The 13,416-nt window shown below is 45.3% G+C and overlaps 1 protein-coding gene across 1 annotated transcript in view; it reads right to left on the reverse strand.

Annotated features, from left to right (window-relative positions):
- Nucleotides 1–13,416, reverse strand: part of GLG1 (golgi glycoprotein 1) — a 94,719-nt gene that overhangs the window by 8,588 nt on the left and 72,715 nt on the right. The window contains exons 15-22 of the mRNA XM_058155618.1: nt 9,943–10,056; nt 9,149–9,237; nt 8,950–9,067; nt 8,319–8,411; nt 7,090–7,227; nt 4,558–4,681; nt 3,223–3,365; nt 1,093–1,194 (exon numbers count right to left, since the gene is read on the reverse strand). Of these exons, the coding sequence (XP_058011601.1) occupies nt 1,093–1,194; nt 3,223–3,365; nt 4,558–4,681; nt 7,090–7,227; nt 8,319–8,411; nt 8,950–9,067; nt 9,149–9,237; nt 9,943–10,056 (921 nt within the window). The remainder of the gene's footprint in view (nt 1–1,092; nt 1,195–3,222; nt 3,366–4,557; nt 4,682–7,089; nt 7,228–8,318; nt 8,412–8,949; nt 9,068–9,148; nt 9,238–9,942; nt 10,057–13,416) is intronic.

Here is a 13,416-nt window from a genome sequence, read left to right on the forward strand (position 1 = left end):
ATCACGTGACTGTGAATGTGTATGCGATACAACTTCAAAACCGGGTTGTAAGTAGCTCTGGGAAAGTCCATTGTAATTTCAAACAGCCGCTAAGCGACTGGTCGTAAGTTAAGGACTGCCTGCAATTTGGATTCTGGCACTGAGCAGAAAGTCAAACTTGATTGTTGTAACGGCCTTTTTCAACTCAATGGCTCCAAGTGTTCACAAGTTCTTATTTTCGCACAAGTATCAGAGAAACATCCCCAAACATTCTTGCAAGGAGTCCTCCTGCAGCCCTGGACAGCTGTACTACAGAGAGGGTTGTTCCAGAATTCACCCCAAGAACTCAAACACTTATTTTTGACCAGAGACAGAGAAGCGGAGAGTATAAACTGAGCAGACAGCAGCAACACCCACCCACCCACCCAAAAATATACTGACTGGCAACGGCATTTTGTCTTCGAGCAGCAGGAATTCCAGCTTTTAACTTTACTGTTTCTTTCAAAGTGCAGAGGGCAGAGTTATTTTCACAGAGATCTTAAGCTGCAGAAGGACAAATTGGGGAACCAGACTCCATTAACTTCAGGAAAAAAGGCCCTCCACAAATAAAGGAATTTAATCGTCCCAAAGGTGCTTTTTATAAAGAGGCAACTGGACTTTCTGGTTTTTCTTGGAAGACGTTTCACTTCTCATCCAAGAAGCTTCTTTAGCTTTCTGAAGCTGAAGACGCTACTTGGATGAGAAGCGAAACGTCTTCCAAGAAAAACCAGAAAGTCCAGTTGCCTCTTGGAAAAAAAAAAAGCACCTTTGGAACAACCCCGACCTGGGTGGCTGAGAATCTCCATAGACAAAGGAATGGAATGAACAAGCTGAGTTCCGGACAAGTCAATACCAGAGGGGAGTTCTGATATATGACACTAAACTGGTTTTTCACAATGTTTCACTCGATTCACAAATGCAAATTCAATATAAATGATGGCAATTGTGATAAAGGGATTCACAGAGATTTATACCCCGGTTCATGACTGCTATGATTTAAATGATACGGTTAAAGGTGATAAGAACTTGTCAACATATTTGGGGAGAAGGAGGACTGAATCTGGAAGCTCCCACCTCTTCTGAGCAGTGCATTTGCAACTGAGGATCTAACCGGTAATCCAGAGCAGATTCCTCAATGATCACTCGAATCTGATCCTCGCAGTCTGAAGAAAGACGCTGTTCAGAAACAAGAATAAGAATCGTCGTCATGGTGGAGAAGAACCAAGCCTGATATCATTCTCGACAACTGACCTGCCATGCAGCTGAATGGAGATAAAAACTGGCCAATTTATTGATCTTTAGTCTTACAAAAGGAAAATTCTCTCCAAACAGTTTACAAGCTACACTGTAGAACAGTTGTAAAACAAAATACAATACTTATTTTGTTCAAAAGCAAACTATTTTCATGGCGGTTGTTGAGATGGATGGACCTGCCTTTCACTTCTGCTTCCCCCTCCCGCCTCGCCTTTGTTTTGCTTGTTTCTGTAAAGCCACAATTGCAGCTTTGTTTTGCCTTTTCAGCACAAGGACCAGGAGGATGGGTGTCCAATCCTGTCTCCAAACCAACAAATAGCAATTGGCGTCATCAAGCTCATATTTTTTCACGGTTGTGGAAAAACAAGACTCTTCATCCAGCTAACCTCTCAAGAAAAGCCCTTGAAACCCACAGCCGTTGTTGGTTCCCAGACGAGACAGCTGGATTACACAAATCCACGCAGTTTGGAAGCCTGATTCATGATCTAGACCAGTACCGTATATACTCGAGTATAAGCCGAGTTTTTCAGCACATTTTTTGTGCTGAAAAACATCCCCTCGGCTTATACTCGGGTCTATACGGCTTATACTCGAGTTTTGTTTTTAAGCCCTCGGCTTATACCGAGTATATACGGCTTATACTGAGTTTTTTTTCTTTTTCACATTTTACCGGACTGAAGCCCTGCCGGTGCAGTGAGAGGGCGGGCGGGGAGCCGCCAGCCTTCTCAGCTGAGGGAGGAGGGTTTCCCAACCGTAGGTGCCTCATTTCCCACCCTCGGCTTATACTCGAGTCCCCAGTTTACCCCAGTTTTTGGGGTAAAATTGGGGACCTCGGCTTATACTCGGATCGGCTTATATTCGAGTATATACGGTAATCCCCATCAACATTTGGACAAACTGCTTTAACAAGTCTCTAGTTCAGAGGCCAAGCTACCATGTTTTCCCCAAAATAAGACTGGATCTTATGTTTTTTTTGCCACCAAAAAAGACACCAGGACTTATTTTCAGGGGAAACTGCCCACTGACTCACCTCACTTGTGTGTGTTGCCCCCGGTCTCCTTTTTGCTGTCAGAGGCCTTCAGGAACCTCTTCTGCAGCCGGCAAGACTTTCCTGAAGGCCTCTGCAGCTGATGACAGAGCTCCAGATCAATCCATCCGGCTGCAGAAGGAATGGGCCAGCAAGGCAGGTGTCAGGGTGTGTGAGGCCTGGCTGCAACTGTCCTGAAGGTAAGTAGTAGGGCAGTTCCACCCCATCATCCCCACCCTAGCTTAATTGTTACCCATGCGCCCATGAGTGGGCGGGGTCTTAATTAGGGCTTATTTTGGGTTTAGGGCTTATATTGGGCGCTGTAAAAATCAAGCTAGGCCTTATTTTTGGAGTGGGTTGTATTTTGGGGAAAACACAGTAGCAGGTCAGTGAAAGTGCATGGCACATCAGCCTTTCTGTTTCTAGGTGCTCAGTGGGTTTCCATTCTCCAAAATTTTTAACAATGACCGAACTGGTAAGGAAGTCAGCGCACACCTTTGGCAGGTAGGTGGACTGGAGAAGCCCGTGACCTGCAAAATCCTATCAAGGATGCAAGATTGACAGAAACTTTCTTTAAGACATTTTAATGCTGGGAATTAGAAGATCAGAACCCGCCAGCTTAGTAAGTGCATTAAAGCAGGTCTCCTCCCTGATCTCCCTTTCCTGCCGTGTTTGTGTGACAGCCTAAGAGTCTGTTTAGTTGATAAGCTTGTAATGGGATCCCTCTTTGGGTTGAGACAGATTTCTTTCTTTCTCTCTCTCTCTCTCTCTTTCTTTCTCTTTCTTTCTTTCTTTCTTCTTCCCTCCCTCTCTCTCTCTCCCCCTTCCTTCCTTCCTTTCTCAACCTCTGCATGGTTTCTACAGAAGGGGAGAGGGAGGGACTGTCCTACCTCTGTTCTGGCCCACGCAAGGGACACCATTACCTGGTCTGCGTATTTCAGCTTCAGGCAGGATATGACCTGCCCTTCCAGCTCCGACTCCTCCTTGGCTTTACTCAGAATGCTCTGGCAGAATTTGGGAATGTCTGCTTTGCATGCCTTCCTGAGCACTGGATTCAGACGGTAATCTGCCGAAGAGAAAAAGGTTAAAGCGGGCTTAAAAGATTCGCAGCCCTGGGAGGCATCTCTGCAGAGCAGTGCTGGGTTTACAAAGCAACCTACAAGTGGAGTTGCATCCAAATGCTCTCTAATGGAGCAATTTACAAAGGCATTACCTGAAAGAAAGGTCTGGAATACAGTTCCTAAACACTTAAGAGACTTAAGTGCACAGATTATGACTACCAAAAAAAAAAAATAGCTTCTCTGAACTGCAGACAATGGTTCCGGGATCTCAAAAAGCAGAGGTCATGGTTGAATAAGATACTCTTTGTCTGGTTAAATGAGAATTCAAAATTACCATGATTTTATGTTGAGCGAATTAGGCTAAACCCCAGGTTCCATGGTTTTTTTCCTTTGTGGGTTTTTTTAATGGAAGGGGAAGATTTCCCATCCAGTATGATCCAAGGCAAAAATGAAATAAAATGATTTATTTTAAACAAAGAAGAGCTCTCACAATTTCAGCCAATTCCAATTGGGCAATGCAATGGACATCTTACATGCAGAATTCAGCAATCTCTCTCTCTTCCCTCCCACCCTCTCCTTGTTCAGTTTTTATTGAATTCATCTCTTTCTTTATGCCAAAGTCCCTCCCAGCCATGCTAGCTGAAATTCTTTCAACCAGCCAAAGTCTACATTTGGGGCTTTCCATAAGCCAGGTAAATTCTTCTCCACTTTGGGTCAAATATATTTAGTAAGTTGCAACCAAGTGCTTCTGTAGATGTCATCACTACATTTCAGTTAACTTTGAAATAACAAAATGCTCTGTATGGAGAAGACAGCTCACTGACCCGCATAGGAAATTTTACTTGGAAGGCCTAGGGTAAGACTTTAGCAGACATACAATGCCCACCCTACAGAAAAGCAAGCATGACATTCTGCTGTGTGTGTGTTGTCATTTCAAATGCAGAGATGTGGCTAGAAATCAGAGGACTCAGTGCTGCACAATAAAAGCAAACAACAAACACAAATAATACACTCCAGAACAAGAAAGCAGAGAAGCTTGTGTAGGGAACACGGTCAAAGAAAAGCGTGGGCTCCTTTCATAGGTTTTCAATTCACTTCAAAGCCCCGGACGCAAGGTGCCCTGTCTGGCAAATAGAATTCTCCCACGAATGAAGGCAGGCCGTTCTGTTCTGGTCCCATGCAGCCACAGACCATTACCTGTGTTCTGAGTAATCTGGCGCTTTGTGATCATCTGCTTGCATTTGGGATCCATCACCTCGCTGTTTTTGTTCTGCTTCAAGCACTGCAGCATATTCTTTGCGTCTGCTTCTGGGCAGAACCTCTGCCAAGGGAGACAGAGAAACACAACTCAGCAAGGAGAAACATTTTCCCAGGCTTGGACATTTCCTCCAAGTAGGAAACATGCAGGAAGGCAAAGCCAGGCAGGGTGGAGAGCCTCCTCCCTGGACTGGCTTGGAGATCCTCCAAGACTGAGGACACGGAGCACTGGCTCTCCCAGAAACGCCTTCCCCAGCTGTGTTCTCCCCAGTTACATGGGGCATGGTTTGAGAACCATCTCTATTGGAGCAAAGCTCTCTAAAAGAGAATGATCTTCTTAGGAAGAGACACTCCACTGCCTGAGTGATTCTACCAAACACCACAAACCCTGGATGGAGTGTTAGGGCTCCATATGGTGAGATTTCTGCCAGGGTCAGAAATGCAGGTGTGAGTTTTGGAAGGATGGTTCAGGAGTCCCATGCTTTCTTTTGGTGCCTTCAATGCAATGTTGACTTCTGGTCCTAAGCTATTTTTCTCCCTCTTTTTCAAACCATTTTCCCTTTCATCTGACACGATCCAAACTCTGCCCCACACGCAACCATACCTGAAAGAGATTTGGGTGCACAACTTGGTGTATCCCAAAGCTTAATTTCATACAGTATTCGTTTTTCATCCTCCTTGGAGGGCAACTCAATGGCATTTAAAAGCCCACCATCTTTCAACCCAATAGTACCAGAGTCAAAGCAAGCAGTAGCCCTTGCTTAAGGAGACATTTTGGAGAGCCTGAGGTACTCCAGCTCTTCTTTCGGCCATTTTGATTGAGGCCAATAAAGGTACTGTTCTATTTAAGAGATACTGGATTCTTTTTTCTCACAAACCAACTACAACAACTCACAATCCATATACGGAGGAAGTGAGTATTCCATGCCCATCCCATAACACTCCTCACCCCCAGGAGCCATAGTGGCACCGTGGTTAGAACGCAATATTACAGGCTGACTCTGCCGACTGCCAACAGTTCAATCCGTCTCAAGGTTGACCCAGCCTTCCATCCTTCCGAGGTGGGTAAAATGAGGAGCCAGATTGCTGGGGGGCAACAGGCTGACTCTGTAAACCGCTTAGAGAGGGCTGTAAAGCACTGTGAAGCGTTATATAAGTCTAAGGCTATTGCTATTGCTCCTGTTGTTCACTCTGCGGCCTGAACAGCCAGCCCTGAAGAAGTTTTTATATAAATTATGATAAACAAGTAGTTATACCCATTTGTGCATTGACCATTTGTAGTTACAACAGCACAGAAAACAATGACTTATGACCATCACAGCATCCCGATGGTCACAGGATCAGAATTTGTGCTCTATTTAAGATAGTTACCACATTTTAGGATCCTGGGATCTCCACCTACAACTTCCCCAATCGACTTCCGACAAGGAGAGAAGCACCAAAGAAGCCAGATTCTCTTAACCATGTGATTCTCTTAACAAGTCAAGATTCACTTAACAACCATTGCAAAACAGGTCATAAAATCAGATCTGATTCACTTAACAACCACCTTGCTTAGCAATGGAAATTCTGGTCCCAATTATGGTTATAAATTGAGGTCTGCTGTGTTACACACAAAACAGTGTGGCTACTGCAGATCTCTCACTCATTTCCCAGCCCTTTGGCTGCATTCAACATGATTATTCATCAAAAGGGACAAGAATTAGAACAGAAGCACATTTCATCATTTCTGATTGAGAGGAGAAAATGCTTTCTGGGAGTGCTAACAAATTAGCACTGCTTTATTAAGCCCTAGTAAGGCCACACCTGGAATACTGTGTCCAATTTTGGTCACCACATTACAGAAAAGATGTTGAGACTATGGAAAAAAATACAGAGAGTGGAGTGGAGTAGAGAATAAGCTGGAAGGGACCTTGGAGGTCTTCTAGTCCAGCCCCCTGCTCAAGCAGGAGAACCTATACTAGAGAGCACTAAAACATATGAAGAACGGATGCAGGAATTGGGTATGGCTAGTCTAGAAAAAAGAAGAATTAGGGATGACATGATAGCAGTATTCCAGTATTTGAAGGACCGCCACAAAGAAGGGGGGGGGGTCAACTTATTTTCCAAAGCACCCAGGAGGCAAGACAGGAAGCAATGGATGGAAACCAATGAAGGGGAGAAGCAACCTAGAACTAAGGAGAAATTTCCTGACAGTGAGAACAATTAAGCAGTGGAACAGAAGTTGCCTTCAGAAGTTGTAGGTGCTCCACCACTGGAGGCTTTTAAGAAGAGACCGGACAGCCAACTATCTGAAATGGTATAGGGTCTCCTTCTTAAGCAGGGGGGTGGATTAGCAGACCTCCAAGGTCTCTTCCAGCTCTATTCTGATTGATGGACATCAGATTAGAATGAGTATTCAGCAGCATGTCTCTCTTTCCTTCCCAACGTTCAGCCCAAGAGATTCCTGGGACAAGAACTGGTCATTTTTACCTTGATCATCTGTTTGCAGACCCGCATGAGGGTGTAATCCAGCTCTGGATCCATCATCTCTGTCTCTTGGAGTTTGAAGACTTTTTGGTGGCAGCGGCTGCTCAGCTGTTTCTTGTTTTCTTTCAAACATTCAATGATCTGCAGGGAGAGGAGGTGATTAAGACAACATTGAGGAGCACTGACTGTAAGAGGGCAGCACTGAGGAAAGAGAACTGGGATTGGGTGGAAGACTCTTTGGTCAACATGCGTTTTGGTAAGAAGACCCTTATGTTAGATAGCATCAAATCCCAGCCCAGTCCAAGATTGGCCCTTGCAAAGCTTGGACTGATGGAACTGGTTGCACAGATGACATCACTGTTTCTTAAACCTGGCCTTGAAGATGTACAGACTTCAACTCCCAGAATTCCATAGTCAACCATGGCTTACATCTTAAATTAGTCAAGGCTGAGAAACATGAGGTGCCATTCTTAAAAGTTTTAGTTTAACCTGAGAGCAAGCAAAACGGTAATTTAAGAGGCAAGAAAGAATTTGAAATGGAGCCATTTCTACCATTTTGTAATTTCAAAATGAACGTTTCAGCAACTGGTTGTTATAGAAGCACTGATTACGAAGAATTCCAGAATACTGCAGAAAAGTGAGGGGCCGTGTCCATGGCTCAACCCATGTCCCTTGTTCCAAGTAGAAGCAACTAGAGTGAAAAGCAAGGTTAAGGCATCTTCAGCTTTGGCTACTCCAGAACTTAACAGAAAAGGCTAAGGCAAAAAACTAAGTTTGTTTATATTTTAAGTTAATTTAAATGAAACAGTGTTACCATAAATGCACTGTGGTCATTTTAAAATATGCTATTCGGATGCTATTCAGGGACAATTGGATAGCAATTTATGGAAGCTTTGTAAATCACATCCAAAACTTAAAAGGATGGCATGTGAATTAGAGGCTTTGTATTAGCCTTGTTTATCATACATTTATCATTTTACCATTTATAAGCCACCTTAACGGTGAGATGAATGGCATATAAATTTAATAACTACACATATACTGTACATTACATACTCTCAATTAGCAAGTCTCACAAGGGCTGGGAAAGGTGAGCTCAAATCTGGCTCAGGCACCACTGCTTAGCAATAAAATATATGAGGAGTGGAGACCAGAAACGTTACACCTTGGAGAAAATTTGATGAATGTGCGCACAAACACCTGTGAATACATCTATATAAGCCGATCATCACCTGGGCATTGCCGTAGGGAACATTCTGGCAGTAGTTCTTAATGTCAGTTTTACATGCTTCATGAAGATCTGGTTCCAGACGGATATCTTCAGTCTGCAAGACAAATTCAGATCCAAAGAGGAATATGAAACAGGAGCAGCCATTGAAGCTCAGAGCAAACAGGCAGTTTTTTTTACTCAGACCAAACCAAAGTCACAAAGCACTCTGCAAGATCCCATGAAACCCTTTAACTGATTCCCGGTTCTGCAGGAAGGTGGAGGGAAGGTTGACATTCATTCAAAGCACTCGGGCTTAGCCTTAAGACGTAGCGTAAAAGAGAGGACTGAGCTCTCCTCAGCTGTCTTCCAGTAGGAGTCTGAGTTGGGCTCAAGCCTTGCCTTAAAAACCTGCCAAGAAAAGTTTCTGAAATTGGAGGGATCAGACTGGGCAACACACTGGCACTCTGGATCACTCCAGAAGACTGCCTTCTTCTGGCAAAGTGCCAGAGTGGAACACAAACTGCGGCAGAGGATAATTAGGGGAAAACGCATCAGCAACGAGTGGCAGTCTGTAGTTTTTAACCGGCACCCCACCAGATTCCCCGAGAAACCTGTGCCAGACAGACAGACAAACAGCAACCAGGTCCATTTACCATTTCCAGCTCCTCCACCCGCAGCTGCTTACGGCATTTCACAGAGACCCGGTGCTCTTTGGCATCCTGCAGGGTATCGTTGCGCACCGTAGTGCTCAGGCAGATCACCACGTCCACCCTGAAGAAGAAAGAAGCATGATGTCTCCCACAGACCAGACGAAAGGCCGCCCCAAGCTACAGAGGAAAACCACAGACATACTTTTTCTTGATGTTCGGACACAACTTCAGCACATCTTCCTTGCAGGCCATTTTAAATTTGTAGGAGAACCTGAAATCCTTCATTTGGATCTGAACAACAAAAAAAAAAAAAAAGCGAGCAGAGAGCATCAGTCCTCAACTCCCCTGAATGTCTCCCTCCAGTCTAGCAAAGCTCTGGTGGAGAGAAGTAGGACTGCAACTCCTATGAGGACCATGAAGAGTGATGTAATTGGCCAGCCTCCAGTTAACAGCCATGGAAATATGGAATGACCATCTGGAAGGAAATGCTGGAAGTGGTATGGAGAGAGTAATCACAGCAAGGAAGTCGTGAAGAAAGGGACCACAAGAAACCCACTTTCTATTAACTGGGGTGATCCTGTCAATGTGGAAGAAGAGGGTCTTGTCTGGTTCTTAGTCCTGGCAAAGCTCAAATTCTTTTTGGCTAAGCCTTCCTTCTTCAGGGAAAACCTGTCTGACCTACAAAGTCTAGCAGGGACGGATGCTCCAAGTACCCATCCTGAAAGAAACTGGGGGAGTTGGGACCCAGGGATGAGCTTCAAGTGGCAGCTCCCCTTCCCTAGAACAGCTGGCTCACTAATAGAATGTACTCCTAGGTTTCTAGAAAAATGGAGAAGGCTGGAAGCATTTGGGCAGGAATGGCAGTAGTTAAGGCATATTATTTTTATAAGTATTCTATGGATGCTTTTACACTGATATACAATCAGTCCCCTGGAGTTGTTAGAACCGGCAACATATGAACGGCTGGGAATAAAGGAATAAAACAGCTGTACTCACTAGCTGGAAATGCGTAACTCCAACTGCACACTTCTCATTCATCTCCTTCTGATGCTTATTCTGAACGAGACACTCCATGAGGTCTCCTGAGTCAATTTGGTTGTCTGCCATTTCCTGAAGGGGAGATGGAACAATTAGGGGCATCTAATGACTGTCTGGCAAAAACTTGCTTCCTTCTTGGCAGCTTCCACTGTCAAATTAAGGAAGGCATAAATCATAACTTGGAAAAGTCTCAAGAGGTCTGCATGAACTCAACTATCACCTTAGAAGGTGAGGGAGAAATAGCCAGTCTTGGCCCCAGAACAATCTAGTTGCCATCAGTCATATTTCCTCAACTCAGCACATCAACCACTAATTCCATTCCCACTTGGCTCTGCCAGCCGCTGCTGCCAAGGGAATTTAAAGTTGCAATCCAGTGCACATCCCAATGAGGGCAAACTGGGGAAAGGTGTAGTACAAGCAGGATTAAATTTTATATAGAGCATAGAATAACAGAGTTGGAAGGGATCTTGTAGGTCATCTAGAGCAGCGGTCACCAACTGATGGTCCGTGGACCACTGGTGGTCCATCAGAAAATTTTGGTGGTCCGCAGAAAAATTATTTGCATTTTTTAAAATATTGCACCAAAACAGGGGTCCTCAAACTATGCCCCCTGGGCCGGATATGTGCAATGAACATTTATGTTGCTGCAGAGAATCTCCCCCTTTGGGGTCTTTTTGTGTGGATTGGAGGGTGTCAGAAATTCCGACTTGGGGTCTGCTTTGGCCTCTTGGTATGGGGCTTTGGGCAAAGGCTGGAGGAAAGTGCCACTGGTGGCAAGGAGCCGGAGGACCTTGTTCCAGTGGGACTGCATCATGGCCTAGAACTGGCTGACCATTTCAGCCCACTGAGCCTCCAGGCACCGATACCTGCACTTGCACTCCCGCAGGTCTTCCCTCTGTTTGGAAAGCCTATGCTCCTAGTCCTGAGTGAGGTGCTTCTGCTGAGCCTCCTTCTCGTTCAGATCTAATTTGAACTGAGCCAGCTGTTTTGCCAACTCTTTCTCATGGCGGCTGCTTAGCTCCAACAACTGCTTCCTGTTGGGCCCCTAAGGAACCTGGGCAGGGAGGCGAGGAGTGGCTGGCTGGAGAGGGGTGACTAGAGGCCGGCAAGCTACCCCTCGATGTGAGTGAAATCAAGTTGGCCACACCAACCCAGTCACATGACAACCTAGCCACGCCCACCCAGCTGTTCATTAGGCAGATCATATTAGTGATCCATGGGATTTAAAATTATGAATTTAGTGGTCCTTGAGGTCTAAAAGGTTGGGGACCCCTGATCTAGAGCAACCACCCCTGCCCAAGCAGGAGACCCTACACCATTTCTGACATATGGAAGTCCAGTCTCTTCCTGAAAGCCTCCAGTGATGAAGCTCCCACAACTTCTGAAGACAACTTCTGTTCTATTGGTTGATTGTTCTCACTGTCAGATAATTCTTCCTTATTTCCAGGTTGAATCTCTCCTTGATCAGTTCCATCCATTATTCCTTGTCTGGCCTTCGGGTACTTTGGAAAACAGGTTGACCCCCTCCTCTCTGTGACATATGTTCCCACAAAGCCAAATTCTCTCATTAAATGCTGCTATTCAAACCCCACAGGGACAGGGATATGAAAATTAAAAGTTAGTTCCTGTGTAAGGTAGAAATTCTATGCAAAGGAAAATTTGAAATTTTTTCTGGCATACAGGTAGTTTTTGATTTATGACCACAATTGAGCCCAAAATTTCTGTCACTAGGTGAAACATTTGTTAAGTGAATTTTACTTTATTTTACGACCTTTCTTGCCACAGTTGTTTAAGTGAATCACTGCAGTTGTTAAACAAGTAACACCGTTGTTAAGTGAATCTGGCTTCCTCACTGACTTGGCTCGTCAGAAGGTCACAAAAGATGATCACGTGTCCCCGGGGACAGTGCAACCGTCATAAATATGAACCAGTTGCCAAGCATCTGAATGTAAATCACATGACCAGGGGATGCGGCAATGATCATGTATGAAAAATGGCCATAAGTCACTTTTTCAGTGCCGTTGTAACTTTGATCACTAAACGAACCGTTGTAAGTCAAGGCCGACCTGTATTTACTTCATTCTATTCCAAAACGCTGGTTTCACTTGGCTCCATTATGCAGAGCACCAAAGCAGTGGTGCACGAGTATCGTCTCCACCTTCGGACAAACATCCCCCATCTTGAGAGACTCCGGCCAGTGCTGAGCAAACCATTTCAACTACATTCTCATAGCATGAAACCCTTTTTCTCAAGCGGGAAGAGGGAGAGGAAGGCTGAAAGGAAACTGATCTAACAAGGACGATGGCTCCAGGCATCAGACTCTCCACCATCTGCTTGCTCTTCTAACTCCATCTCTCTGGCACCCAAATGATCTATTATAACAGGGCTCTCCAACCTTGGCAACTTTAAGACTTGATGTCGTGTCCCACTCCTCCGCTGACGGCCGGGTCAGGGAAATCCGAATCAGGCTTGCCTCTGCAGCTCTGCCCAAAGTCCCAGCAAAGTCCTCAGAGCAGGCAGGAGACCAGTAAGTGACTTCAGCAAGATAAGTTTGACTTTTGCCTGACTCAGAGACTGCCAGAAAGTAGATCCTTTATATAGGCCATGGGGTGTGGCTCCATGACTCAGCACTCATTAAGGCCTGCCCTCCTTCCTCTGTTGCCTCCGCCTCTCCAATCTTCTGATGCGAGGGTCACACCAATCAGCTGTTGTTGGGAGTAAACCCTCCTCAGGCTCACCTGCTGTGGAGGAGGGGGAGGGGTCTAGCTGCTCCGTTTGCCTGGGCATGGAGTCAGGGCTGGGGCAGGGAGATTCTCCTTCTGCAGTTTGTGTGGGCATGGAGCCAGGACTGGGACCGGGAGGCATACATTCCTCAGTGTGCGGGAGCAGGTAAGAAGGCCCCGGCTGCTCTGAGGGCGGGCAAGACACAACACTTGTGGACTTCAATTCCCAGAATTCCTAAACCAGCAAAGGTGGCTGAGGAATTCTGGGAGTTGAAGTCCACGAGTCTTAAAGTTACCAAGGTTGGAAACCCCTGCACTGTAATACAAGACTGCAGATTACATTTTTTCTCTGTTACGTAGGTCAGAACAGTGCATTTTACTCCATTGCAGCTCCTTTCTCACATTCCCTCAGATGTTACAGTACATAAACTCTGAGGGAGATGGGCGGTTTAGAAGTAGGAAATAAAAATATAGGAGGACTCTTTCACCAGCAATTCCTTTGCAATAATTCCATTAGTCTTCTTTCAGAGACACTATCAAGGCAGCTAACAAAATCCTGGAATCTGAAAAAAAGCAGCTATCCTGACCCGACTTCTCCAGTCTGGCTCCTTGCAGATAGGAAGTGACTGCAATTCCAGAATTCCCACATCTCCAGTATACTGGAGGCCATCTGTGCAAACTGCTGACAATCAGCAAATTACAGAGGTTC

This window comes from Ahaetulla prasina, chromosome 12 (genome assembly GCF_028640845.1).
Source record: "Ahaetulla prasina isolate Xishuangbanna chromosome 12, ASM2864084v1, whole genome shotgun sequence".
In the NCBI taxonomy this organism is placed as follows: Eukaryota; Metazoa; Chordata; class Lepidosauria; order Squamata; family Colubridae; genus Ahaetulla; species Ahaetulla prasina.